Source organism: Triturus cristatus, chromosome 10 (genome assembly GCF_964204655.1).
Source record: "Triturus cristatus chromosome 10, aTriCri1.1, whole genome shotgun sequence".
Classification (NCBI taxonomy): Eukaryota; Metazoa; Chordata; class Amphibia; order Caudata; family Salamandridae; genus Triturus; species Triturus cristatus.
Genome location: NC_140593.1, coordinates 1,226,408,932 through 1,226,434,226, shown reverse-complemented (window position 1 = coordinate 1,226,434,226; position 25,295 = coordinate 1,226,408,932). Strand labels below are relative to the sequence as shown.

Here is a 25,295-nt window from a genome sequence, read left to right as displayed (position 1 = left end):
TGAGTGAATGTTGGACACCACCAACCTGACACTTGTGAGTTAATGCTGGACTCCACCAACCTGACACTTGTGAGTGAATGTTGGACACCACCAACCTGACACTTGTGAGTTAATGCTGGACTCCACCAACCTGACACTTGTGAGTGAATGTTGGACACCACCAACCTGACACTTGTGAGTTAATGCTGGACACCACCAACCTGACACTTGTGAGTTAATGCTGGACTCCACCAACCTGACACTTGTGACTGAATGTTGGACTCTGCCAAACTGACACTTGGGAGTTGGTGTTGGACTCCACCACAGTTAGTGAACCGAGTAAGTGGCACTGTAGAAGTCAGGTACACTTGTGATGAGCTCAAGCGGTTCTATAGCGCATCAGTTGGTGAGACGGGTCAGAGGCACTGGTGACATCAGGTAGGCTTATGAGGTGCTGAAGTGGTTCTGTAGTGCACAGTTAGTGAGCCGGGTAAGTGGGACTGTAGACGTCAGGTAGACTTGTGAGGTGCTGAAGTGGTTGTATAATACACAGTTAGTGAGATGGGTCAGAGGCAGTGGTGACGTCAGGAAGACTTCTGAGGTGCTGAAGCCGTTCTATAGCACACAGTTAGTGAGCCGGGTAAGTGCACTGTAGATGTTAGGTAGACTTGTGAGGTGCTGAAGCGGTTCTATAGCGCACAATTAGTGAGCCGGGTAAATGCACTGTAGACGTTAGGTAGACTTGTGAGGTGCTGAAGCTGTTCTATAGCGCAGAGTTAGTGAGCTGAGTGAGACGAAAATGGTGACGTCAGGTAGACTTGTGAGGTGCTGAAGCGGTTCTATAGTGCACAGTTAGTGAGACGGGTCAGAGGCACTGGTGACGTCAGGTACACTTGTGAGGTGCTGAAGCGGTTGTATATCGCACAGTTAGTGAGACGGGTCAGAGGCACTGGTGACGTCAGGTACACTTGTGAGGTGCTGAAGCGGTTGTATATCGCACAGTTAGTGAGACGGGTCAGAGGCACTGGTGACGCCAGGTACACTTGTGAGGTACTGAAGCGGTTCTATGGTGCACAGTTCGTGAGACGGGTCAGAGGCACTGGTGACGTCAGGGAGACTTGTGAGGTACTGAAGCTGTTCTACAGCACACAGTTCGTGTGACAGGTTAGAGACACTGGTGACGTCAGGTAGACTTGTGAGGTGCTGAAGTGGTTCTATAGTGCATAGTTAGTGAGCCGGGTAAGTGGCACCGTAAACGTCAGGTAGACTTGTGAGGTGCTGAAGTGGTTCTATAGTGCGGTTAGTGAGAGGTTGGATAAATAGCCCTAAAAGCTGCAGTTGGTAAATCACTTGGATAAGTGATACTAGGGACAGTAGTTAGTGATTTAGTTATGAGGCACGATAGACTACAGGCAGTTTTGTGAGTTGGTTGATTGTTACAATAAACTTATTTGGTTGGATATATGGTCTCGAATGTCAGTTAAGTGGCATTATAGACTGCAATTAAAGGGCTGTATGAGGGGTACTGTAGACTGAGGTTAGTGGGTGAGTGGTGGTACTGACTGCAGTTTATAAGTCGGTCAAGAGGCTCTATAAACTGGAGTTAATGAGTCATTCAAGTGGCTCTATAGACTGGAGTTAATGAGTTGGTCAAGTACTCTATAGACTGGGGTCAATGAGTCGGTCAAGTACTCTATAATCTGTAGTTTATGAGTCGGTTAAGTGGCTCTATAGACTGGAGTTAATGAGTTGGTCAAGTGGCTGTATAGACTGTAGTTAATGAGTCGTTCAAGTGGCTATATAGACTGTAGTTAATGAGTCGTTCAAGTGGCTGTATAGACTGTAGTTAATGAGTCAGTCAAGTGGCTCTATAGACTGTAGTTAATGAGTCAGTCAAGTGGCTGTATAGACTGTAGTTAATGAGTCGTTCAAGTGGCTGTATAGACTGTAGTTAATGAGTCGTTCAAGTGGCTGTATAGACTGTAGTTAATGAGTCGGTCAAGTGGCTCTATAGACTGTAGTTAATGAGTCGTTCAAGTGGCTGTATAGACTGTAGTTAATGAGTCAGTCAAGTACTCTACAGACTGTAGTTAATGAGTCGGTCAAGTGGCTGTATAGACTGTAGTTAATGAGTCGGTCAAGTGGCTCTATAGACTGTAGTTAATGAGTCGTTCAAGTGGCTGTATGGACTGTAGTTAATGAGTCGGTCAAGTGGCTGTATAGACTGTAGTTAATGAGTCGGTCAAGTGGCTCTATAGACTGCAGTTAATAAGTCGTTCAAGTGGCTGTATAGACTGTAGTTAATGAGTCGTTCAAGTGGCTGTATAGACTGTAGTTAATGAGTCAGTCAAGTACTCTACAGACTGTAGTTAATGAGTCGGTCAAGTGGCTGAATAGACTGTAGTTAATGAGTTGGTCAAGTGGCTCTATAGACTGTAGTTTGAGTCGGTCAAGTCACGGCTCTGTAGACTGGAGTTTATGTGTCGTCAAGTGGCTCTATAGACTAAAGTTAATGAGTCGTTCAAAAGGCTCTTTAGACTGTAGTTTATGAGTCAGTCAAGTGGCTCTATAGACTGGAGTTAATGAGTCATTCAAGTGGCTCTTATACTGTAGTTAATGAGTTGGTCAAGTACTCTATAGATTGGAATTTATTAGTCGGTAAAGTTGCTCTTTAGACTGTAGTTTATGAGTCGGTCAAGTACTCTATAGACTGTAGTTAATGAGTCGTTCAAGTGGCTGTATAGACTGTTGTTTGAGTCGTTCAAGTGGCTCGTCAGACTGTAGTTAATGATTCGGTCAAGTGGCTCTGTAGACTGTAGTTAATGAGTTGGTCAAGTACTCTATAGTCTGGAGTTAATGAGTCGGTCAAGTGGCTCTTTAGACTGTAGTTAATGAGTTGGTCAAGTACTCTATAGACTGGGGTTAATGAGTCGGTCAAGTACTCTATAATCTGTAGTTTGAGTCGGTTAAGTGGCTCTATAGACTGTAGTTAATGAGTCAGTCAAGTGGCTCTGTAGACTGTAGTTAATGAGTCGTTCAAGTGGCTCTATAGACTGTAGTTAATGAGTCATTCTAGTTAATGAGTCATTCAAGTGGCTGTATAGACTGTAGTTAATGAGTCATTTAAGTGGCTGTATAGACTGTAGTTAATGAGTCAGTCAAGTACTCTATAGACTGTAGTTAATGAGTCGGTCACGTGGCTGCGTAGACTGTAGTTAATGAGTCGTTCAAGTGGCTGTATAGACTATAGTTAATGAGTGAATAGTGAATTGTATGGATAAGTGGTACCAGTACGGGAATACTACTGACCCAGTACAGGAGTACTTCTGACCCAGTACAGGAGTACTACTGACCCAGTACGGGGGTACTACTGACCCAGTACGGGGGTACTACTGACCCAGTACAGTAGTACTAATGACCCAGTACGGGGGTAGTACTGACCCAGTACGGGGATACTACTGACCCAGTACAGTAGTACTACTGACCAGTACGGGAGTACTACTGATCCAGTACGGTTATTGAGTCGGCTCTGTAGACTGTAGTTTATGAGTCGTTCAAGTGGCTCTATAGATTGTAGTTAATGAGTTGGTCAAGTACTCTATAGACTTGAGTAAATGATTTGGTCAAGTGGCTCTGTAGACTGTAGTTAATGAGTTGGTCAAGTACTCTATAGACTTGAGTAAATGATTTGGTCAAGTGGCTCTGTAGACTGTAGTTAATGAGTTGGTCAAGTACTCTATAGTCTGGAGTTAATGAGTCATTCAAGTGGATCTTTACACTGTAGTTAATGAGTCGGGCACGTGGCTCTTCAGACTGTAGTTAATGAGTTGGTAAAGTACTCTATAGTCTGGAGTTAATGAGTCGGTCAAGTGGCTCTGTAGACTGTAGTTAATGAGTTGGTCAAGTACTCTATAGACTGTAGTTTATGAGTCGGTTAAGTGGCTCTATAGACTGTAGTTAATGAGTTGTTTAAGTGGCTCTTAGACTGTAGTTAATGAGTCATTCAAGTACTCCATAGACTGTAGTTATTGAGTCGTTCAAGTGACTCTTTAGACTGTAGTTAATAAGTCGGTCAAGTGGCTGCGTAGACTGTAGTTAATGAGTCGGTCAAGTACTCTATAGACTGTAGTTAATGAGTCGGTCACGTGGCTGCGTAGACTGTAGTTAATGAGTCGTTCAAGTGGCTCTATAGACTGTAGTTAATGAGTCGTTCAAGTGGCTGTATAGACTGTAGTTTGTCGTTCAAGTGGCTGTATAGACTGTAGTTAATGAGTTGGTCACGTGGCTGTATAGACTGCAGTTAATGAGTCGTTCAAGTGGCTCTATAGACTGTAGTTAATGAGTCGTTCAAGTGGCTGTATAGACTGTAGTTAATGAGTCGGTCAAGTACTCTCTAGACTGTAGTTAATGAGTCGGTCACGTGGCTGCGTAGACTGTAGTTTGAGTCATTCAAGTGGCTGTATAGACTATAGTTAATGAGTCGTTCAAGTGGCTGTATAGACTGTAGTTAATGAGTCGGTCAAGTACTCTCTAGACTGTAGTTAATGAGTCGGTCAAGTACTCTCTAGACTGTAGTTAATGAGTCGGTCAAGTACTCTCTAGACTGTAGTTAATGAGTCGTTCAAGTGGCTTTGTAGACTGTAGTTTGAGTCATTCAAGTGGCTGTATAGACTGTAGTTAATGAGTGAATAGTGAATTGTATGGGTAAGTGGTACCAGTACAGAAATACTACTGACCCAGTACTTGGGTACTACTGACCCAGTACAGTAGTACCACTGACCCAGTACGGGAGTACCACTGACCCAGTACGGGAGTACTACTGACCCAGTACGGGGATACTACTGACCCAGTTCGGGGGTGCTACTGACCCAGTACAGTTGTCCTTCTGACCCAGTACGGGGTTACAACTGACCCAGTACGGGAGTACTACTGACCCAGTACGGGAGTACTACTGACCCAGTACGGGAGTACTACTGACCCAGTACGGGAGTACTTCTGACCCAGTACGGGGATACTACTGACCCAGTACGGGGGTACTACTAACCCAGTATAGTGGTCCTACTGACCCAGTTCGGGGGTGCTTCTGACCCAGTACAGTGGTCCTTCTGACCCAGTACGGGGGTACTTCTGACCCAGGTCGGGGGTACTACTGACCCAGTACGGGGGTACTACTGACCAGAATATACCGCTGTCTTCCTCTTTCACGGGTGTCTTTCTCATTCCCTACACCGTATATTTGGCTGCGTTGTCTCACTTCTTCTTCTCCATAGGTCTTCGTCACTCACAACAGGATTTCATCTACACTGACTCTCTCTCCTTCCTCCACAGGTGTCTTCCTCATCCCCTATATCCTGATTGCTTTACTGGGAGGGATTCCAATTTTCTTCCTGGAAATCGCACTGGGTCAGTTCATGAAGGCGGGAAGCATCGCAGTGTGGAACATAGCGCCTCTCTTCCAAGGTAAGCACTGTCTGGAACTCTCGCACTCTGGAGTGCTGTCTCAATCTCTCTCTTTCTCCCACTCACACTGTCTCTCTTTCTTTCTCTCTTCTTTCCTCTCTTTCAATTTCTTTCTTCCACTCACACTCTCTTTTTCTAGCTCTTTTTATTTGTCTTTCTTTTGCCTACTCTTTCTCCCTCCCTTGCCCTTTTCATCTCTCTCACCGTCTGTCTCACTCTGTCTTTCACTCGCAGGTGGTAACACTCCCGCGCTGCCTTTGTCCTAATTCCGCTATTATGCTCTTCCCTCTCTTTCTCCATCTCCTCCCCTCGTTTTGCGCTCTGTTTCTTCCTCTCTTGTTTATTTCTCTTCTTTGCCGCTTTCTTTATGTGCCCCTCTTTATCTTTCTTTATCCCATTCCCTCTTCCTCCCTTTCTCTCTGTTTTACGCTCTCCCAAATGGATCTTAAACCCCAAACTTTGATAGTAGCTTTAATCAACATGTCTGAAACCAAGTTCATGTTTGAAACTAAGGGACAAGCCTGGAAGCGGCTGCAGAGACCCCAAGAACCCCTCCTCGTGAAACAGGAGCAAGTCCGAAGCTCCCTCTAGAGAATCATAAAGTAAAATAAAAGAACTTAGAAGGGGTTGGATGAACTTTGACATGCACCTAGAGTAAATTCTGGATTGAGTAGAGGGCAAGGGTGGCCTGGCGGGCACAGAGGATGGGTTCTGTATGGAGCAGAGGGCAAGGGTGGCCAGGCCTGACAGGGAACTAGAGTAGATTATTGATGGAGGAGAGGGCAAGGGTGGCCAGGCCTGACAGACAGATTATTGTGGAGAAGTGTGGCTCAATGATTAGAGCGGCAGACCCTGATGCAGAGGTCTAGGCCGGGACCAGGGTTCAATTCCCCGCCTCGGCGGGTCTTGGGCTCAAAAATTCCACGCACCTGATAATTCTCGCCTCGGTGCCATTCCAATCATGGAGTCCCACTCTGCAACTCTGGGCAATAGCTTGCTTAATCTCCACAACGGCCCCCACAACGCTAAGGATGCCTGGCCTCCACCTTGGGGGTGCCCAGGAGTGGACGCCTCACAGGGAAAGCCAGGATGGGTTCCACAGCGGTATTCGTACAAGCGCCTTGAGACCCTTGCGGGTGAGTAGTGCGCTATACAAGTATCAATTTACATTTACATTTACACCTAGAGTAGATTCTGAAAGGAGTAGAGGGCAACAGGTGGCCAGTCAGCACCTAGGGTGGGTTCTGGAGGGGGGACAGGGCAATGGGTGGCCTGGCTAGCACCAAGGGTGGGTTCTGGATAGAGATGAGGGCAACGGGTGGCCAGTCAGCACCCAGCTGGACTCTAGATGGAGAGCAGGGACGTCTTGTGGGCGCCAGAGGGGGATTCCAAGCAGTTGAGTCCCTGGTGAATATCTGTAGCTTTGGCACCCAGACAGCAGGGGAATCAGGCGGTCCGGTTCATGTGTTAGTTGTGTCTGTTGAACCTCCAGTCCCGCAAACATCCGGCTTCCATGGGACATCTGTGGCATGAAAGGGTGGGCAATGAGTAAGAACCTGAGCTGCCCCATCAGGCACTCTCTTTGCACCCTAGAGCTAAAGAACTGTGATTGCACTGAGAGGCGGCCAGAAAGGATCATGGAAGCTGTGAAATCTTGTATTTTAATGTGTCTATCTTACCTGGATCCACCATCCTCTTCCCCAAGGTCCAATAAATTCTCATAGGAGCCCTCTCAGGGGATGGTGGAGCTCCTCTCTCTATTATGATCTTCTGAGCATCAGTTATTGGGGTTCACAGAGGGTGTATCACTATCAGGGGGCTGCCTGGGCGCCCGGTATCTCATAAACCCTCAAGGGCATGACAGCCGGCCTGGTTACCTTCACCTGAATGACCTACTACCCTTCTATTCTCCCAAGAACACACCGGGAGTGAAGGGAGTAAACCTGCAGATCCTGGCAGAATCCCGGATCCATGGTAATCAACCCGTGATCCTCAGCATGTCATGTTCATTCCTTGGGAGCAGGTGTGTGGTTCCGAAGAACTCCAAGTGTGGTGCTGTACTTACAGGACTGGACTCCGGTGACTGCTTTTATACATTTATTTGAAAGATTTATGTAGCCCAGACCAGACCCCTTGCTGACGTCAGAGCGGTGAACATACATGCAGATATATTTGCAAGGCTTCACATTTCAAAGAGTACTGCTTAGAAGTATGGCTGATACAACAGAATTAAGAGGCAGTCCATTATCCGGCGCCCTCCTCATGTTTCCTAACTTTAGAGAATCTTCCAGCCTACCGAGGGCAGAAATGGACCTTCATCCATGCCAGGGGGTCTCGAGATGAAGGTTCTGGTCCTCTGTAGATGTCATCGTCAGTTTAATAGTAAATCTTTCATCACGTCCTTGAATTCAGTTCTAAGAGGTTGTTCAGAGATGTTTCAGATTCTTTCGGCGCCCCAGAGGATTGGTTGAACCTTTTCTAGGTCTTCAATTTCAGGACTTCTAAGTACAGCACTTTTTTTGTTCCTAGAGTTTTTGTTCTTACTTAGGGTCATCATTTCTATCTTGTGTGTGTTGGAGAGCCATGGCCAAGGTATCTGTAGGCGAGGCAAGCAGTTCTAAGAATGCTTCATCTGTCCATGGGAGGCCATTGCGAAACGGACGCGATCTGAGCACACTCTCTCAAATCGAAGATGAGCTTTGATGCTGACTTCTGGAATACCTTCAGGGGAGGAAAACTAGGGGCCTGACATAGGAAATTTCCATTTGCAAACAGTAGTCATAAATTGTGCCCTAAATGTTGGAGAATAGACAAGAATTTTGCAATGTGGCCTGTGTACTAAAAGGTCAATTCATACTACTTCATCAATATTCATGAGGTAGGTCACAAATTGTGACTCATTATGATTAGATGCCGTCAAAGGGACGGTGGCCTGCTGTGGTCAGAAGACCACCGGGTCAATGATTGTATTTAAATAAAGTAAAGAGCAGAGGTTGAAGAGGACTCCTTCTCTTTCGCAAATGTGTTACCACCCCAACTTGGGAGTCAGTAACTTTTCAATGTCTAACAGGATTTCAGTCGCAAACATTGATACGTACAATAGCAAATTACTATTTAGAAGAGGTGCCCTAAACATGCACCCTCCAAATTGCGATTAAATATGCCCGTCTAAATCCATTTTGTAATTTCATATCCTGCGTGGGAAACAGCCATTTCCACGCAACTTTTTCTACGCGTTGCTATTACACCACATGCGTTACAATGCATGTGATGTAACAATGCGTAGTGTTCACTACACATACCATTACATTGCATGCGCTTTTTTAACGCATGCGATGTAATGGCTATCCAAGTCGTTGTGAGGAAACTGAGGCTGTTTCCTCACAACGACGTGCACCGCCCCTCGAAGCAGGAAGCAGGAACCGGGAGCAGAGACGGCGACGCTGGAGAGGAACCACGAGGAAAGGGAGGTAAAGGGATATGCGCTTGGGTTTGGGGTTACTTTTGTAAGGTTTAGGGTAGTGTTAAAGTAGTGTGTTGTGTGCGGTTGTTTTAAGTTTTAGGGTATTTTTAGGGTGTTTGTGTAGTGTAGTGTTGTAGTGTTTTAGGGTTTAGGGTAGTGTTGTAGTCTTTGCGTAGTGTCGTTTTTTAGGGTAGTGTCAGTGTTTTAGGGTTTAGAGTAGTGTTGTAGTGTTTGTGTAGTGTTTTAGGGTAGTTTCAGTGTTTTAGGGTTTAGTGTTGTAGTGTTTGTGTAGTGTATTAGGGTAGTGTCAGTGTGTTAGGGTTTAGTGTAGTGTTGTAGTGTTTTAGTGTAGTGTCTGTTTTAGGGTTTAGGGTAGTGTTGTAGTGTTTGTGTAGTGTAGTGTTTTAGGGTTTAGGGTAGTGTTGTAGTGTTTGTGTAGTGTAGTGTTTTAGGGTAGTGTCGGGGGTCGTGCAGGGTAGTGTAGTGTTATTGTTGGGAGAGGACTGGGGGTTGGGGGAGGGTCATGTAGGGGTAATCACTTACCTTGCAAACTTTAACCACTAATAGAGCTTTACCACGCATGCCTTTGCGTTGTAATGGCATGTGTGGTAAAAGCATACTCGTGGTAAAAGGTTGCGATGTAATGGCATGTCCCTGTCATTGACATCGCGTTGTAATGGCATGCATTCATCCTGGGTAAATGTGATTAGGACAATTACAAAAAAACATTTTGCGGTCGCAAACCCTGTGATTTTGTCGATCACGCTCTTTGTGATCTCAAAATGGCTTGGTACATGAGGCCCCAAATTTCGGGGTGTCTGTGAGAAGGGTACTTCCATACTCTTGTCTGGATGGTCATAAGGCTTGTGCTGAGGTCTGAAGGTCTTGGGTAGAGATGACGGTCTTCGAGTTGATTACGGTGAGAAGTCGCCGTTGAGCATTCGTAGCTTGTAGATCATGTGGTACAGCAGTGATGTTTACCACCTGGAGAACAAAAGCCGAGGATGTTGATTCGTTTACAGTCATTCGCATGCTGCCAGGAGGGTTCGAGGGAATAATCTACCCGTGCTCTTGTTAGATGAGAAGAGAAGGAGCATTGTCTTGTCATAATTAACTTTCAGGAAGTGATTGGAAGTCAGGACGATGTCATCACGAGCTCCCTTTTCAGTGGTCCCGTACCTTGCACAGACCTTATAGCGCTGAGTGTCATCAGTGCGTTGATGCACGCTCGGAGCCATGTCTTCTAGGTCTTCTTATAGTGGTATCGTGTGAAGCTTGAAAAGTTCAAGGACAGAAATAGAACTTTCTGGAACCATACGAGGGTGAGGTGAGAGAGAAGCAGAACAGTCGCTCATCACAACTATGTCAGATCTGTTTCTCAGGTAAGGTCTGTGTCAGTTTAAGACATCAAAGGCTGCGGTAGGGCAAGAGGCACCAGGAAGTGGACATTACCTTCGTCCATGGTCTTAAAGACATCATCAGTGACCCTTAATGTTGCTGTTCCCTGACCATAACCTCTGGTGGCCATCGGAGATGGGCTGTCCCCCCGCCCCTCCCCGGTGGTATGGAATATTGAAGTCTAATTTCATTCTGAGCTCACCTTTGAGCCTCAGATTAAGGCATGGTCTGGTTCTTGTTTTCTGACCCTGAATCCTTGAGACGCATGCTGCACCTGATTCCCTTGGAACACCAAAAAACAACTGCGCATGCTCCGATCACCTCCAAACTGGATTACTCTAAGAGTTTTTACCTCAGGCTTCCGATTTTTCTCATCCAGCATCTCAAAATGATTCAAGACATTGCTGCCAGTTTGATCCCCTCCCTGTGTTTCAATATCAAGTCCTTTGCACCGGCTTCATTGATCATCGATCAACAGAAAAATCCAGTTCACGTTCCCCACTCATGCCTTTAGAATCTTTAACGTAAAGGGACCTCTTCATGCCCGTTTAATTTGTCCTTTCAAGTCCGCTCTTTGTTCTCTAACAACCCCACATTGTTTCAAACTCCCCTCCTATATAAGGCCAGAAGAGGAGGCCGTTCCTTCGCCTACTTGACCACCATGCTTTGGAATGCCTCTGGTTTTGAGAAGTTGACCTGCTCAACTGACTTTTAGAAAAGGACTGAAAACGCTTCTTTTGGACTCTTCTTCAGTCCCTTCCTAACTCTGGTTCTGGTATTCTGACACGTGGGCGATCCATTCAGCTATGTGCCTGTGCTCCTGAGGTAGGGCCCACGGCGAAGCTCTGAGGCTCCCACGCGCATGCGCTGTGAGGCCCTGACCTGAATCTATTTTAGTGACTTCAGTTTTATTTCAGACTATTCGTAATGTCCTTTTTATATATTTCTCCCTTCTCTCCCATTCACTTATTACCTCTCTCCCGTTCACTCGTACTCTATCTATATCTGTCTCTCAGCCCTCTTTCTCTCTCTATTTCACCCTCGTTCTCTCTCCATCTTATATATATATATTCACTTAAAAAACCATAGGTTTCACACATGTTATAGTTAGGTGGATATTTCACTCGTAAAAAAACAATGAAATTCCCCCATTATAGTTAGTTCAGATAACTATAACTCGCGCGCGCGCAGTCCACTGCTCATGACGTCACATATTACATCACTCATGACATGGTCAGTGGCATCACTCATGACATCACTGATGACATCATCCTTGTGATAGAGTGGCGGTCGCGCGAGTTATAGTTATCTGAACTAACTATAACGGGGGAATTTCATTGGTTTTTTACGAGTGAAATGTCCAGCTAACTATAACATGCGTGAAACCTATGGTTTTTTAAGTGAATTTGCAAGGTTTTTTTAAATGCTAATTCCTAACTATAACGTGTGTGAAACCTATGGTTTAAGTGAATTTGTAAGGTTTTTTAAATGCTAAGTTAAGTAAGTTTTATTATATTTTTTATATATTTATTTTTCAATAAACTACCTATGTATATAGTTATAGATTGACTGTATCCTGTAATATGGAATTGCACGTTTAAAATTTTTTTTTTTTAAAGGTTTTTCGCCCTGCGCACCCCGCTATTTTTTGAAAAAAAAATCAAATGTTTTTTTCACCCTTCGGGGTCCTTCAGGGACCCCCTGACAAAGGCTAGGGGTTCAGGAACTCTCTACCCTGCCCCCTTTTCACGTTCTCCACCTTTCTTTTTCACTGTCATACACCAAACACACAAAATGGCGGCCGACACTTGCTGATTTCGACTGATTCGAATGTTGACTGACATGTAACCACCAATCAGAATTGCGCTCGCGCACGTTAGGGTGCGCGCACGGTGGGCACACGGTGCGCGCACGGTGGGCACACGGTGCGCGCACGGTGGGCACACGGTGCGCGCCTATAGATATTTATGTACTTTTAACTGCAATTTTCTCAGGAACTACTGAACAGATTGACTCCATATATGCAAAAGGCACATCCCTGTAGAGAAACTTCGAGGGACCCTGAGTCAATGAGTAGGAGGGGAAAGGAGTCAGGGAGTAATCAACACCAAAAAACAGAAGCACAATCCCCCCACTAGTATAATGTAAATAGGCAATAAGTCCATAGATATAAATGTGTCCACAGGCCGAAAATTTTTTTTTTATAAAAAAGATTATTTGTCTTTCATTTTTCATTTATTTTATAAAAACAATAATACACGTAGTAGAATCATATTAATTAATTACATATAAAGAACCAAACATTCTGAATACCATCGGAGTACCATGGGTGATAAAGAAAACATAATCAAATGCCCAACATTAAATACTATACAATACAGTACATGAATCAACTTCATACATATACAAAACACAACAAAACACAACACAATATATTATATAAGGTACAAAAGGTCAGACAAGAAAAGCGCCGACGCGCGTTTCGGAGATCTCGAAATATTCTGTATATATGAACTCCTTCCTCAGGGCGCAATTGTCATATGCATCTTAGTCACGATATCCAGAAAGTTAATTGGGAGTATAATTTATTTTTTCTATTTGTCGGGCTTCAGGTACATAAGCACATAATCGGTCTGTGGAACACAACAAAACATTTCTTATTAGAATGATAGGATAATCCATAACACAACAAGACTAATATAATTGTGACCATGGATACAATCCCCAATGGAAAAAGAAGAAAGAACCGTCACCAAAAAATCGTGTGGAATATAAAATATAATGACAATGAAACATACTGTGTTGAAGAGACCAGAGATGTGAAAAGTGTAAAGAAAAACATCATAAACATAAAATAATGCCAGAAAAAGTTTCCTACTTAAGGGGAGAGAGATATCTCCACAGGCGTGAGGCAGCAGGAATTTAGTGACCAAGAGAATATAGCTTGAGGAAGTTACATACTTCAGAGGAGAGGAATATCGCCACAGGATAAGTGCTTGGTAGGTGTAAGCAAGGTTTAAACACCTGGTGCATCAAGGAAGACTGGAGGTTCAAACCAATAGGCACCTAATCGACTGGAATTAGAAGATACATAAAAGTAATAAATATACATATTGAATTATAGAATAATAAAGCGTACTACCGAGTACATATAATCTCGCAAGTAAAAAAGCGGACTAACTAGCTCCAAGATCAAGCTGGCCACGGGTAGTTAAATTAGGGGTTACTAATACACCAACAATACAGTCGCATGAAAAAGGGAATCGTAATTCTATCCTAAATGAACGAAGGCCTCGTATAAAACGTGTCCTGATTACTTAGAGTTGTCCAGATTACTTAAAGAGCCAAGTGGAAACTCACCAGACACAAAAAAACGCTCCAAACGATGAGGAATAAGATGATAAATCGTGTCAAGGCTAAGACTAACAATCAGGATTGAAAACGATGCAGGGTCCATCGGGCATCACAGTGGGATCTAAAGACAGACCTGCCCGGAAAGGCAAAGGACATATATATCCGTGTAAATAGCTAGAATATGCAGCCTAGATAAATACCAAAAAACCATCCGAACATAGTATGAGGTCTTACCGGATGGGTCGCCATATCAGAGACGTAAAACGGGAGTCTTAAAGCCGATATCAAGGGGTCTACACTTCACCAGGAAGAACTCTAAGGTAAGTAATGAGCCAGTCAAAGGTGAAGGAGGATAATTACAAATTCAAAGGGCGCCAGGACAGCATTTACTATTCTAAAATAAAACCACAACAAAGGGAACGTTATTTAAAGAGCTTTACGGCAATAGGGGACCACCATAGGCCAAGAATATAGAAAACTTTACCGCATGTGTCCTCGGTCTGGCGTACACGGCTGCGTCCCTCGGCTTTATCTTCTAGAGGAAGTACAAAGTACCACAAAGCGCCGCCATTAGTTACGAAGTACGGGAAAGAGGGAGCACTGCTGAAATACCCGGCGTAAGGAAATCATGTGATCCGTACAAGAAATGGAAAGCGTAACGAGATGGTACTCCGCAGCGGTAGAATGCATTGGAAAAGATCGGCCATATTGTAATGGCAAGGAGGTGAGATAAAAGTACTAACGGTCAACTCCAAATAAGAGATAATCAATATAGTAGTCCAATAAAGTAGGCCTTCACTTGGGGGCACGATGTAATAGAATGGATTTAATCAGGTAGACTTAGAAGAAGATATATAGGCTGACAAAAGTTATAGTTCAGATAATAGCGTTCTCCCCGGAATACGCTGGAAAAGATCGGAAATAATGAAATGGCAAGGAGGTAGGATAAAAATACTAACGGGCAACTCCAAATAAGAGATAGTCAATATAGTAGTCCAATAGAGTAAACCTTCAATTGGGGACACAATGTAATAGTGTGGATGTAACAGTCCAATCAGGTAGCCCTTGAGGAAGATACATAGGCTGACCTAAATTATAGTTCAGATAATAGCGTTCTCCCAGGGGAGAGACTCGTTTAATCCATTATCAAATGTATCTAAAGTATAAATCCAGAATACCTCTCTTTTGCGCCTCAAACAGTCAGTATTCCCATCTTTGGGGGGAAGAATGCGTTCCAGAATGGTCCACCGCAAATCTCCTACTGTGTGTCCACATTCCAACCAATGGGCAACCATCGGGGCTCCAATGCGATGATTAGATATGGCCGACTTGTGTTCACTGAATCTCACCCTGAACTCCCTACCGGTTTCGCCCACATATCCTTTGTGGCAGGGGCACAGAATGAGATAAATCACATTGCTGGTACGGCAATTAGTCATCGTCTTCATAGTGAAAGTGTGTTTGCCCCAGGTAAGGACATGACCTATAATGGCAAAGTCACAAGCATGGCAGTGGCCACATTTGTGTGTTCCCATAACAGGAGTGCTTCCAACTATGGATTTCTGAACAAATCTATCTTTTGAGGGCTCTCTTGACTTAACCAAGACGTTTCGCAGATTTTTATTACGGCGAAATGCAAAAATAGGTTTAGGGAGTACGTTTTTTTGCGAGTCGGAGTTAAGAATGTGCCACTGTGTATTTATAATTTGGCGCACTTTATGATTAATGTTGGAATGGGTGGTAACACATACGATGTTATTTTCAGTTTTAGTCTGTTTAGTATGGAATAGAGCCACTCTATCGTAATATTTAGCTCTTTTGTATGAGTCCCTAACAAGCCGCTGTCCAACAGCTTGGCTTTAAGTTGTTCCGAGTGAAATTCAAAGTCTTTCAAGGAAGTACAGTTCCTACGGTATCTCAAAAATTGACTAAAAGGGATACTGTCCTTTTGACTGCGCGGGTGATAACTGGTGTACTGTAAAAGGGTGTTCCGGGCAGTAGGCTTGGTATAGAGAGAAACCTCTATTTTTTGATCTTTAACTAGTATCCAAGTAGCCAGGACCTGAGGACTACCTCTTTGCCAAATTTCAAGTAATTCTGTTCAGCCGTTCGGGCTGTACCTTCGACTAAGGGTCCTATGGGAAAATGCATGGGGAAAACGTGTTTTGGGACCCCCCTTTTTTCTCAGCCCCCGCTTGACGAATCACCCCGAGACTTTAAGGGTAGGAGCTGAGCGGAGCACCCCATTAGTTTTGAAAATTTCGCGAGGATTCGTCAACCGGCGCCAAAGTTATTCAAAATAGAATTTTCAGATTTCCTATGGAAACACGGTCCTAACTATAACTATCTACTGGCGACCGCCAGTAGATATATATACGAGGGGGAGAGAGAACGAGGATTCGGCTCCTTTACATATATATATATATATATATATATATATATATATATATATATATATATATATATATATATGAGCTGAGAGAGAACGAGGGTGAAATACAGAGAGAACGAGGGCTGAGAGACGGATATAGATAGAAAAATATATATATCTATGCACCTTGCTCGCTTCTCTGATTCATCCCCACTCTGTCCAATCTTTCTTCTCTCCCTCAAGATACCCCCCCCCCCCCCTTCTCTTGTGTCGGTCTCCCTCCTCCTCTCCTCTTATGTCGTTCTCTCTTCTTCTATACCCCCCTCTCTTTTACCCTCGGTTGTGTAAGAAGCTCTCCAAGTCTTTGACTCAAAGCCTCTTGATCTCGGTCCTGCCCTCGGTGTGTGACAGCTGCTTAGAAATTATAGGCGACGCGGCTGTCACTGAGCCCTGCCCCGCCCCAGCCACTGAGACAGCTGCTTACACATTATAGGCGAGGAGGCTGTCACTGACCCCTGCCCCTCCCTACCCCCCTACCCCCCCCCGCTACAACTGCTGGCATTACGGCATTATCCTCTGTGTCTGACCCTGTGACAGATTATGACAGTACCCCGTGAGCCAGGGGCCTCTGTTCTCTGCCTGTCTCTGTCTGATCCTGTGAGAGCTGCTCTCATTATCCTGTGATCCTGTGGGCCTCAGCTCTCTGACTGTCTCTCTGTCTGATCCTGTGAGAGCCGCTGACATTCTCCTGTGATCCCGGGGGCCTTTGCTCTCTAACTGTCTCTCTGTCTGATCCTGTGAGAGCTGCTCTCATTATCCTGTGATCATGTGGGCCTTTGCTCTCTAACTGTCTCTCTGTCTTATCCTGTGAGAGCTGCTGACATTATCCTGTGATCCAGGGGGGCTCTGCTCTCTGCCTGACCCTGTGACACTATCCTATGTGCCTGTAGGATGCTGCTCTCGGACTGTCTCTTTGCCTGGCCATAAGACAGCTGCTGACATCCTGTGGACCTCATCTGTCTCACTGTCTCTCTGCCTGGCCATGTGACAGATTATGGCATTACCCTGTGATCCTCTGGGTCTCTGCTGTCTGACTGTCTCTCTGCCTGGCCATGTGACAGATTATGGCATTACCCTGTGATCCTCTGGGTCTCTGCTGTCTGACTGTCTCTCTGCCTGGCCATGAGACAGCTGCTGACATTATCACTTGGTCCTGTGTGTCCTCTACTCTCCGGCTGTCTCTGCTTGAGTCTGAGAGCCACTGACCTTCTCCTGTGATCCCTGGGGCCTTTGCTCTCTGACTGTCTCTCCCTGTGAGAGCTACTGACATTTTTCTGTGAGTCTCTGCTCTCTGACTCGGGGTGTGATCCTGTCACAGATGATGACGCACCTTCTCCGGACTCTGCGTCACTGTGCTCTCCTCCCTGTAGTCCTTCATCTCCTCGCCCTCTGCCCTCAACCCTTGACATTTACAGCTTGTGCAAAGCGCCATCTAGAGGTGGTCATGTGTGGTAGCAGTTAGGGGTCAGAAGTAATCTCTAAAGGTCAGGAAAACTCCTCACCGAAAACAGACAGAGGCCCCTCAGTACAGACAGACAGAGCTCATCTCCCCGAAGACAGGCAGAGCTCGTCTTCATCCTGAAGACAGACAGAGCTCCTCGGTGAAAGGCAGACAGAGCTCATAGTGTTCTGAAGACAGACAGAGCTCCTGGGTGAAGACAGACAGAGCTCCTGGGTGAAGACAGACAGAGCTCCTGGGTGAAGACAGACAGAGCTCATAGTGTTCTGAAGACAGACAGAGCGCATCTTGTCCCTGAAGACAGCCAGAGCTCCTGGGTGAAGACAGACAGAGCTCCTCACTGAAGACAGACAGAGCTCCTGAGTGAAGACTGACAGAGCTCCTGGGTGAAGACTGACAGAGCTCCTCATTGAAGACTGACAGAGCTCCTGGGTGAAGACAGACAGAGCTCATTTTCTCCCTGAAGACAGACAGAGCTCCTCACTGAAGACAGACAGAGCTCCTCACTGAAGACAGACAGAGCTCCTGAGTGAAGACAGACAGAGCTCCTGAGTGAAGACAGACAGAGCTCCTCACTGAAGACAGACAGAGCTCCTCACTGAAGACAGACAGAGCTCCTGAGTGAAGACAGACAGAGCTCCTCACTGAAGACAGACAGAGCTCCTGAGTGAAGACAGACAGAGCTCCTCACTGAAGACAGACAGAGCTCCTGGGTGAAGAGAGACAGAGCTCATAGTGTTCTGAAGACAGACAGAGCGCATCTTGTCCCTGAAGACAGCCAGAGCTCCTGGGTGAAGACAGACAGAGCTCCTGAGTGAAGACAGACAGAGCTCCTGGGTGAAGACTGACAGAGCTCCTCATTGAAGACTGACAGAGCTCCTGGGTGAAGACAGACCGAGCTCCTCACTGAAGACAGACCGAGCTCCTCACTGAAGACAGACCGAGCTCCTCACTGAAGACAGACAGAGCTCCTCACTGAAGACAGACAGAGCTCCTGAGTGAAGACAGACAGAGCTCCTCACTGAAGACAGACAGAGCTCCTCACTGAAGACAGACAGAGCTCCTCACTGAAGACAGACAGAGCTCCTCACTGAAGACAGACAGAGCTCCTCACTGAAGACAGACAGAGCTCCTCACTGAAGACAAACAGAGCTCCTCACTGAAGACAGACAGAGCTCCTCACTGAAGACAGACAGAGCTCCTGAGTGAAGACAGACAGAGCTCCTCACTGAAGACAGACAGAGTTCCTGAGTGAAGACAGACAGAGCTCCTCGCTGAAGATAGACAGAGATCCTCTTCTCCCTCAAGACAGACAGAGCTCCTCACTGAAGACAGACAGAGCTCCTGAGTGAAGACAGACAGAGCTCCTGAGTGAAGACAGACAGAGCTCCTGAGTGAAGACAGACAGAGCTCCTCGCTGAAGACAGACAGAGCTCCTCGCTGAAGACAGACAGAGCTCCTCACTGAAGACAGACAGAGCTCCTCGCTGAAGACAGACACAGCTCCTCGCTGAAGATAGACCGAGCTCCTCGCTGAAGATAGACCGAGCTCCTCGTTGAAGATAGACAGAGCTCCTCGCTGAAGATAGACAGAGCTCCTCGCTGAAGATAGACAGAGCTCCTCGCTGAAGATAGACAGAGATCCTCACTGAAGACAGACAGAGATCCTCGCTGAAGATAGACAGCGATCCTCTTAATCGTTACAACAGTCCGGCTCCTTCAACATATATTTAATTATTCGCTTTTTTATTATCTACTTATTTTAATAGGCCGTGGCATACCTCACAGAACTTCACAAGACTTAATTTAAAAAACAATCATTGGTAAATGATGGGTCTTGTGGATTTAGCAACCTGTGGTTTGTTTCTTCGTGTTTTTTGTAAAATGTTAGTGTTGGGGGAGCTGCTGGCCTCTCGTTCTTATAAAAAAAATAAACATGGACTAAAGCCCTTTTTTTAAATCTCAAAAAGCTGGCTTTGCCCTTGTAGTCCCTGGCACTGGATGCAGCCACTCTGAGCAGCTGTGCTCCGTGGGAGAGGGAAGAAGCTGTCACACTCATTAAAATGAGTCAGGGGTGGAAGTCAGCCAACCCATGCCCCAGGTGTAATGCTGCAGTGGGCAGAAGAAAAATGTGAATGACACAACAGACCAATGGCTGAAGAGGGCTGGCTGAATGGAAATGTCTTGGCCAGCACCAGACCCAATAAGAATAAATAAAAGAGGCACTTGAGGTAATGACTAATCACTCATTTTAATTGAAAGCTACAACATAGTTAAGAAAAAAATATAAAATCATACAAGACCCACTGAAATCAGGCCTCAGAAACGTGTGTGTCGGACAGAGGTCAATTTGGAATAGGCTACGTTACAACGCATGCAATACACCATCGCATGCCAATACAACGCGGTTATTACAACGACTGTGTTACATCAATCAATCAAACATTTGTAGAGCGCGCTACTCACCCGTGAGGGTCTCAAGGCGCTAGAGGGGGTGGGGATGAAGCAGCTACTGATCGAACAGCCAGGTCTTGAGAAGTCTCCTGAAGGTCAGCAGGTCCTGGGTCTGGCGCAGGTGGATGGGGAGGGTGTTCCACGTCTTGGCGGCGAGGTGGGAGAAAGATCTGCCGCCGGTGAACGTTCGGTGGATGCTTGGGACGGCGGTGAGGGCGAGGTCAGTGGACCGAAGCTGGCGGTTCGGGTGTAGAAGGTGAGTCATTCGTTGAGGTATGCTGGTCTGGCGTTGTGGAGTGCCTTGTGAGTGTGTGTGAGGAGTTTGAAGGTGATTCTCTTGTTGACCGGGACCCAGTGCAGGTCTCTCAGGTGGGCGGTGATGTGGCTGTGGCGAGAGATTCAGAGGATGAGGCGTGCGGAGGCATTTTGTATGCGTTGGAGTCTTTTCTGGAGTTTGGCCGTGGTTCCCGCGTAGAGGGCATTGCCGTAGTCCAGCCTGCTGCTGACGAGGGCTTGGGTGACCGTTCTTCTGGTTTCGGTGAGGATCCATCTGTAGATCTTGCGGAGCATGCGGAGGGTGTTGAAGCAGGAGGAGGAGACAGCGTTGACTTGCTGGGTCATAGAGAGGGTTGAGTCCAGGTTGCGTGCATTGTTGGTGGGTGTCGGGGCATCTCTCAACATGGTTGGCCACCAGGAGTCGTCCTATGCGCAAGGGGGGGGCCCAGGATGAGGACTTGTCAAAGTTCAGTTTCAGACGGCTGTTCTTCATCCACTCTGCGACAGCCTTCATACCCTCGTGAAGGTTGGATTTGGAGGTGGCCGTGTCCTTGGAGAGGGAGAGGATCAGCTGGGTGTCGTCTGCGTACGAGATGATGTTGAGGTGGTGCGCTCGTACGATGTTGGCGAGCGGTGCCATGTAGATGTTGAAGAGGGTCGGGCTGAGGGATGATCCTTGGGGTACGCCGCAGGTGATTGTGGTGGCTTCGGATCGGAATGGGGAGGCGGACTCTCTGCGTTCTGCCAGTGAGGAAGGAGGTGATCCAGTCCAGGGCTTTGTCGTGGATCCCCGTGTAGTGGAGGCGTGTGTGCAGGGTGTGGTGGCAGACGGTGTCGAAGGCGGCCAGGAGGATGAGGGCCGCTGTTTTGCCGTTGTCCAGCAGGGTTCTGATGTCGGTGGCGGCGATGAGGGCGGTTTTGGTGCTGTGATTGCTGCGGTAGCAGGATTGGGAAGAGTCCAGGATGTTGTTCTCCTCCAGGAAGTGGGTCAGTTGTCTGTTGGCGTTCTTCTCAATGACTTTCGCTGGGAACGGGAGCAGGGAGATGGGTCGGAGGTTCTTGAGGTCCTTTGGGTCTGCTTGGGGTTTCTTGAGTAGGGCGTTGATGTAATTGCATACCATTACCACGCAAGTTGTTACAACGAGTTGCTGTAGGGGGCGCGCTGGATTTTGGAATAGTAAAATTTACTATTCCAACTCCAGTCTGGGCAACAGTAGGGAAGGTGTTGGATTTTAAATCCAACAACTTCTGCCCCCTACAGAAAGTCATTGTAACGACTTACATTGTAATGGCATGCGTTGTATCGCATGCGTTGTAAACGATGTTTCCCGTCAATTTGTGAAGGAGTAAGTGCCGGGCCTAACGTTTTTCTCAGGAGCCCGCAGCCGGCGCGATCGGAGGCCGGGATACTGTGTAGCACTGATTCCAACTCTTGCCTCTTTTATCCTCCACCAGACCCTCCTGTGCCCCATACCTCACTCTTGCAGTTTCTGCTTTCTCCCTTTGCCACTGTTTTTCCATCTTTCTGTTTCTCCTTCTTTTCCCCTTTTGTGTTTTTTCTATTTCTTGTGCTTTGTTAACCTCTTCAGTGCCCATGACGAGATAGTCTCGTCATGGAGCACGGACGCGCTGTGCCCATGACGAGACTATCTCGTCATGAACCCCACCCACTAATACAACGCCCGGCACAGGAGGGGGAAAGGGCGTGGCACAGAAGGGGTTCAAATCTGTTGAGGAAAACGAAGTGCTGACCCCAATAGCGGTGTCGGTGTGCCCCACCCGCAACCACCAGCTCACATTAAGCATTGGCACCAGCTAGTGACAAAAGTGGGCCAACCACGCTCCCCTTGCCTTTCTCGCGTTCAGATGCAGCAAGGTCTCTCTCACCACTCTCTGCATGTCTCTTCCGTGCCCCTCCATTTGTCTCCAAGTGTGCCCCGGTGCAGCGACTGTCCCGGCACTCTCTCCATCCTCTCTAGCTAGGGTGGCCAAATTTTCAAAACCAAAAAGCAGGACGTTTAGCAAAACATAAGATAGACTACAATGTTATATCAGCAGACGGTCACAGAATGACTTAAATGACAGCGCCCATCAACATAGAAATACAGACGAGGCACTAAGAGACTGAATTAAAATGAAAGTTTAAACCCAATCTTATGCATGCTAATTAAATTGGTTTCAGATAACAGCTGCTAACTAGTCCTGCCCAGTGCTTAATTTGAGCCGGTGGTTTGCAGTGCTCGGCAGAGGCACTTAATTGTCAACACGGGCACTTATGAGAATCTGCCACATAGTGGCGCTGCTGTTCTAATTTAGAGACCGCAATAGTAGTTTATTAATTGGATATACATTAAAAATGACTATTACCTTCCGCCAAGCCATTCTTCTAGCTTTGTGCCTCTGGAATGGTGTGAATTGTCACGTTTGTAGGAGTGTGACGGTTAGAGTTGTGTTGGTGCTGTCATTGGCAGAACTGTCAGGGGCAATTGGTTGTGCAAGCTTCATTGGCTGCCTAACGAGGGCCCTAGCATTTATTTTTTGTACAAATTAAGCACTGGTCCTGCCTTGAAACACATGAAAGATTAGTAGCGCTGGGTTGTACCGAGGGTGGCGAGCGGAGGGCACAAATAAACAAAAATAAAATATAATAGACTCGCCTAACTTGCAACACAACGTCCTCCTCCCTCGGGTGTCCTCTGGAAGCTCCGGACGCAGGTAACTGCACTACCCAATCCTGGCGCTGCTCTCACAGCATCAGAGCAGCGCCAGGATTGGATAGGACAGGCTCTCCCAGCGCTCCCAAGAGCACTGGAGGCCTGCGCTTTCACTAATCCAGCTGTCTAGGACAGCTAGTTTAGAGAACTTTAAAATGTGCATGTCTTGCCGGCCAAAGAGACACTCTGCAGCACCGGCCCGCCACCTCCTGACACTTGCATCGGGATGGGTTGCTTAAAATAAAATGGTAATAAATAAACGTATTACCATGTGATTTTATTAGCTCTGGGGTGTGTGGGGCGGCGCTCAGACGGAGGAGCCGTCCCTGTAAAACATGCCTCCTTTGGTTTCCAGTCCAGCCTCTCTGAAAACTGCGATGTGCTAAATTTGCTGAACAGCAGGTGAAAACCCGGGACTCTCCTGGAAAATCCAGGACGCCTGAGCAGCCAGTCTCTAGTGTTCTAGAGAGAGTCTTTTATTCAGGCATTGCAGATCGCATCTTATACAGACGCGTAACAAAACTTGAGAGGGCCCGCCTGCAAGGTACATGGAGGGGGCTCCCTCTGGACTTATTCAGGAGCTCTCTGGTCAGGGTACTGTGCTGAGGGGGGCCCTGGAACTTGGGGGGCCACCCCGCACTGCAAGGGCCTATGTTAGCCGACTGATCTTATACCCCTCTGGCCAGTCTTTCAGGCCAGTGCAGCTCTTTCTGCACTCTCTCCCTCCTCTACCCCAGGCCACCCCATGGCTAGGCAGCTGGTGGGCATCTCTATGGGCACACAGCACACCAACCTCCCTCCAGCTGGTGCGCTGGGCAGCTTCCCCATCTCACACCTCACCCCTCATGCATAAACCACATCTCCCTCCTCTCTGTGTCCCAAGCCGTCACCCTCATCTCGCGTATACACCACAAGCCCCACCGCCTTCGGCCCCTATGCGTCTCCCTCGTGTCACCCCTTCACACATACACAACACCCCCACCTCCTGAGGTGTTTCTCTCACATCACCCCGCTCATGCCTGAATAACACCCCTTACCTCCCTCGACTAGACGTCCCTCTTACATCACCCCCCTACTTATGCACAACAACCCCACCTTCCTCAGCCCCTAGTCATCCCTCATGTCACCCCCTTATGCATGCACCACATCCCCCACCGCCCCTAGGCTTCCACGTCATCACACCCTCTTATGCATACACAACAACCCCCACCTCCCACGGCATCCCTCGCACATCACCCCCCTTCCCATGCATACACAACAACCCCACCTCCCTTGGTTTCCTTTCACATCATCCCCCACCCCCATGCATACACAGCGCCCAACATTCCTCTGCCCCTAGGCGTCCCTCTCACTTCACCCCCTCATGTCTAACAACAACCCCACCTCCCTCGGTTTCCCTCTCACATCCTCCCCACATGCATACACAATGCCCCCACATTCCTCTGCCCCTAGTCGTCCCTCTCACATGACCCCCTCACGCATACACAACAACCCCCACCTCCCATGGTGTCCCTCTCATGCTCATGTCACCCCCTCACGCATACACAACTCCCACCTCCCTCGGTATCCCTCTCACCTCATCCCCCACGCATACACAATGCCCCCAAATTTCTCTGCCTCTAGCCGTCCCTCTCACTTTACCTCCTCGCGTGTATACCACATACCCCCACCTCCTTAGGCATCCCTCTCACTTTACCTCCTCACGTGTATACCACATACCCCCACCTCCTTAGGCATCCCTCTCACTTTACCTCCTCACGTGTATACCACATACCCCACCTCCCTAGGCGCCCCTCTCAGATCTGATCATGCTCTGTAAATATGTAATATACATTTGTCCAACCCTAATTACTTCAACTTTCACTAAAATGTAACCTCAAGTCAATTTGCAACGTGTATACATGTAACTCTAACCACTAGTATCTGTAGTAGACGTATGTACTTACTACCATTCTTATGTGAGTTTAGAGTTTATCTGTTTGTATCTTTTATGTAATCCATGTACTCTGAAGTCCTTATGTAATGCAACTAGTTCTATTGTAAAGCGCTCTGACACCTTCAGGTTAAGTTTTATATAAAAACGCATAAATAAATAAACAGAACTGACAGTGTCTGCGCCTCTGCAGTCACAGTTGCTATAAATAGATCTGGCTTCCAATTCTGCAGAAATGAAGGACAGTCTCGCGCCTGCAGGGCCGGACTGGGAACAGAAACCGGCCCTGGCAAACTGCTCAGCCCCCCCCCCCCCCCCGGGGTGAGGGGGAGTGCAGCCGAGTAGTTTGCGAGGGCCGGTTTGGGCGGATTTTGA

At 47.0% G+C, this 25,295-nt stretch overlaps 1 protein-coding gene across 3 annotated transcripts in view; it reads left to right on the top strand.

The window, feature by feature from the left end:
• The window catches only part of SLC6A8 (solute carrier family 6 member 8), a 293,475-nt gene that overhangs the window by 183,882 nt on the left and 84,298 nt on the right, over positions 1-25,295 (top strand). For all 3 annotated transcript variants that reach the window (XR_014969688.1, XM_085629797.1, XM_085629798.1), the window contains exon 2: positions 5,308-5,439. Coding sequence is in view for 2 of the 3 variants with exons in the window: in XM_085629797.1 (XP_085485923.1) it covers positions 5,308-5,439 (132 nt within the window). In the remaining variant the exon portion in view is untranslated. The remainder of the gene's footprint in view (positions 1-5,307; positions 5,440-25,295) is intronic.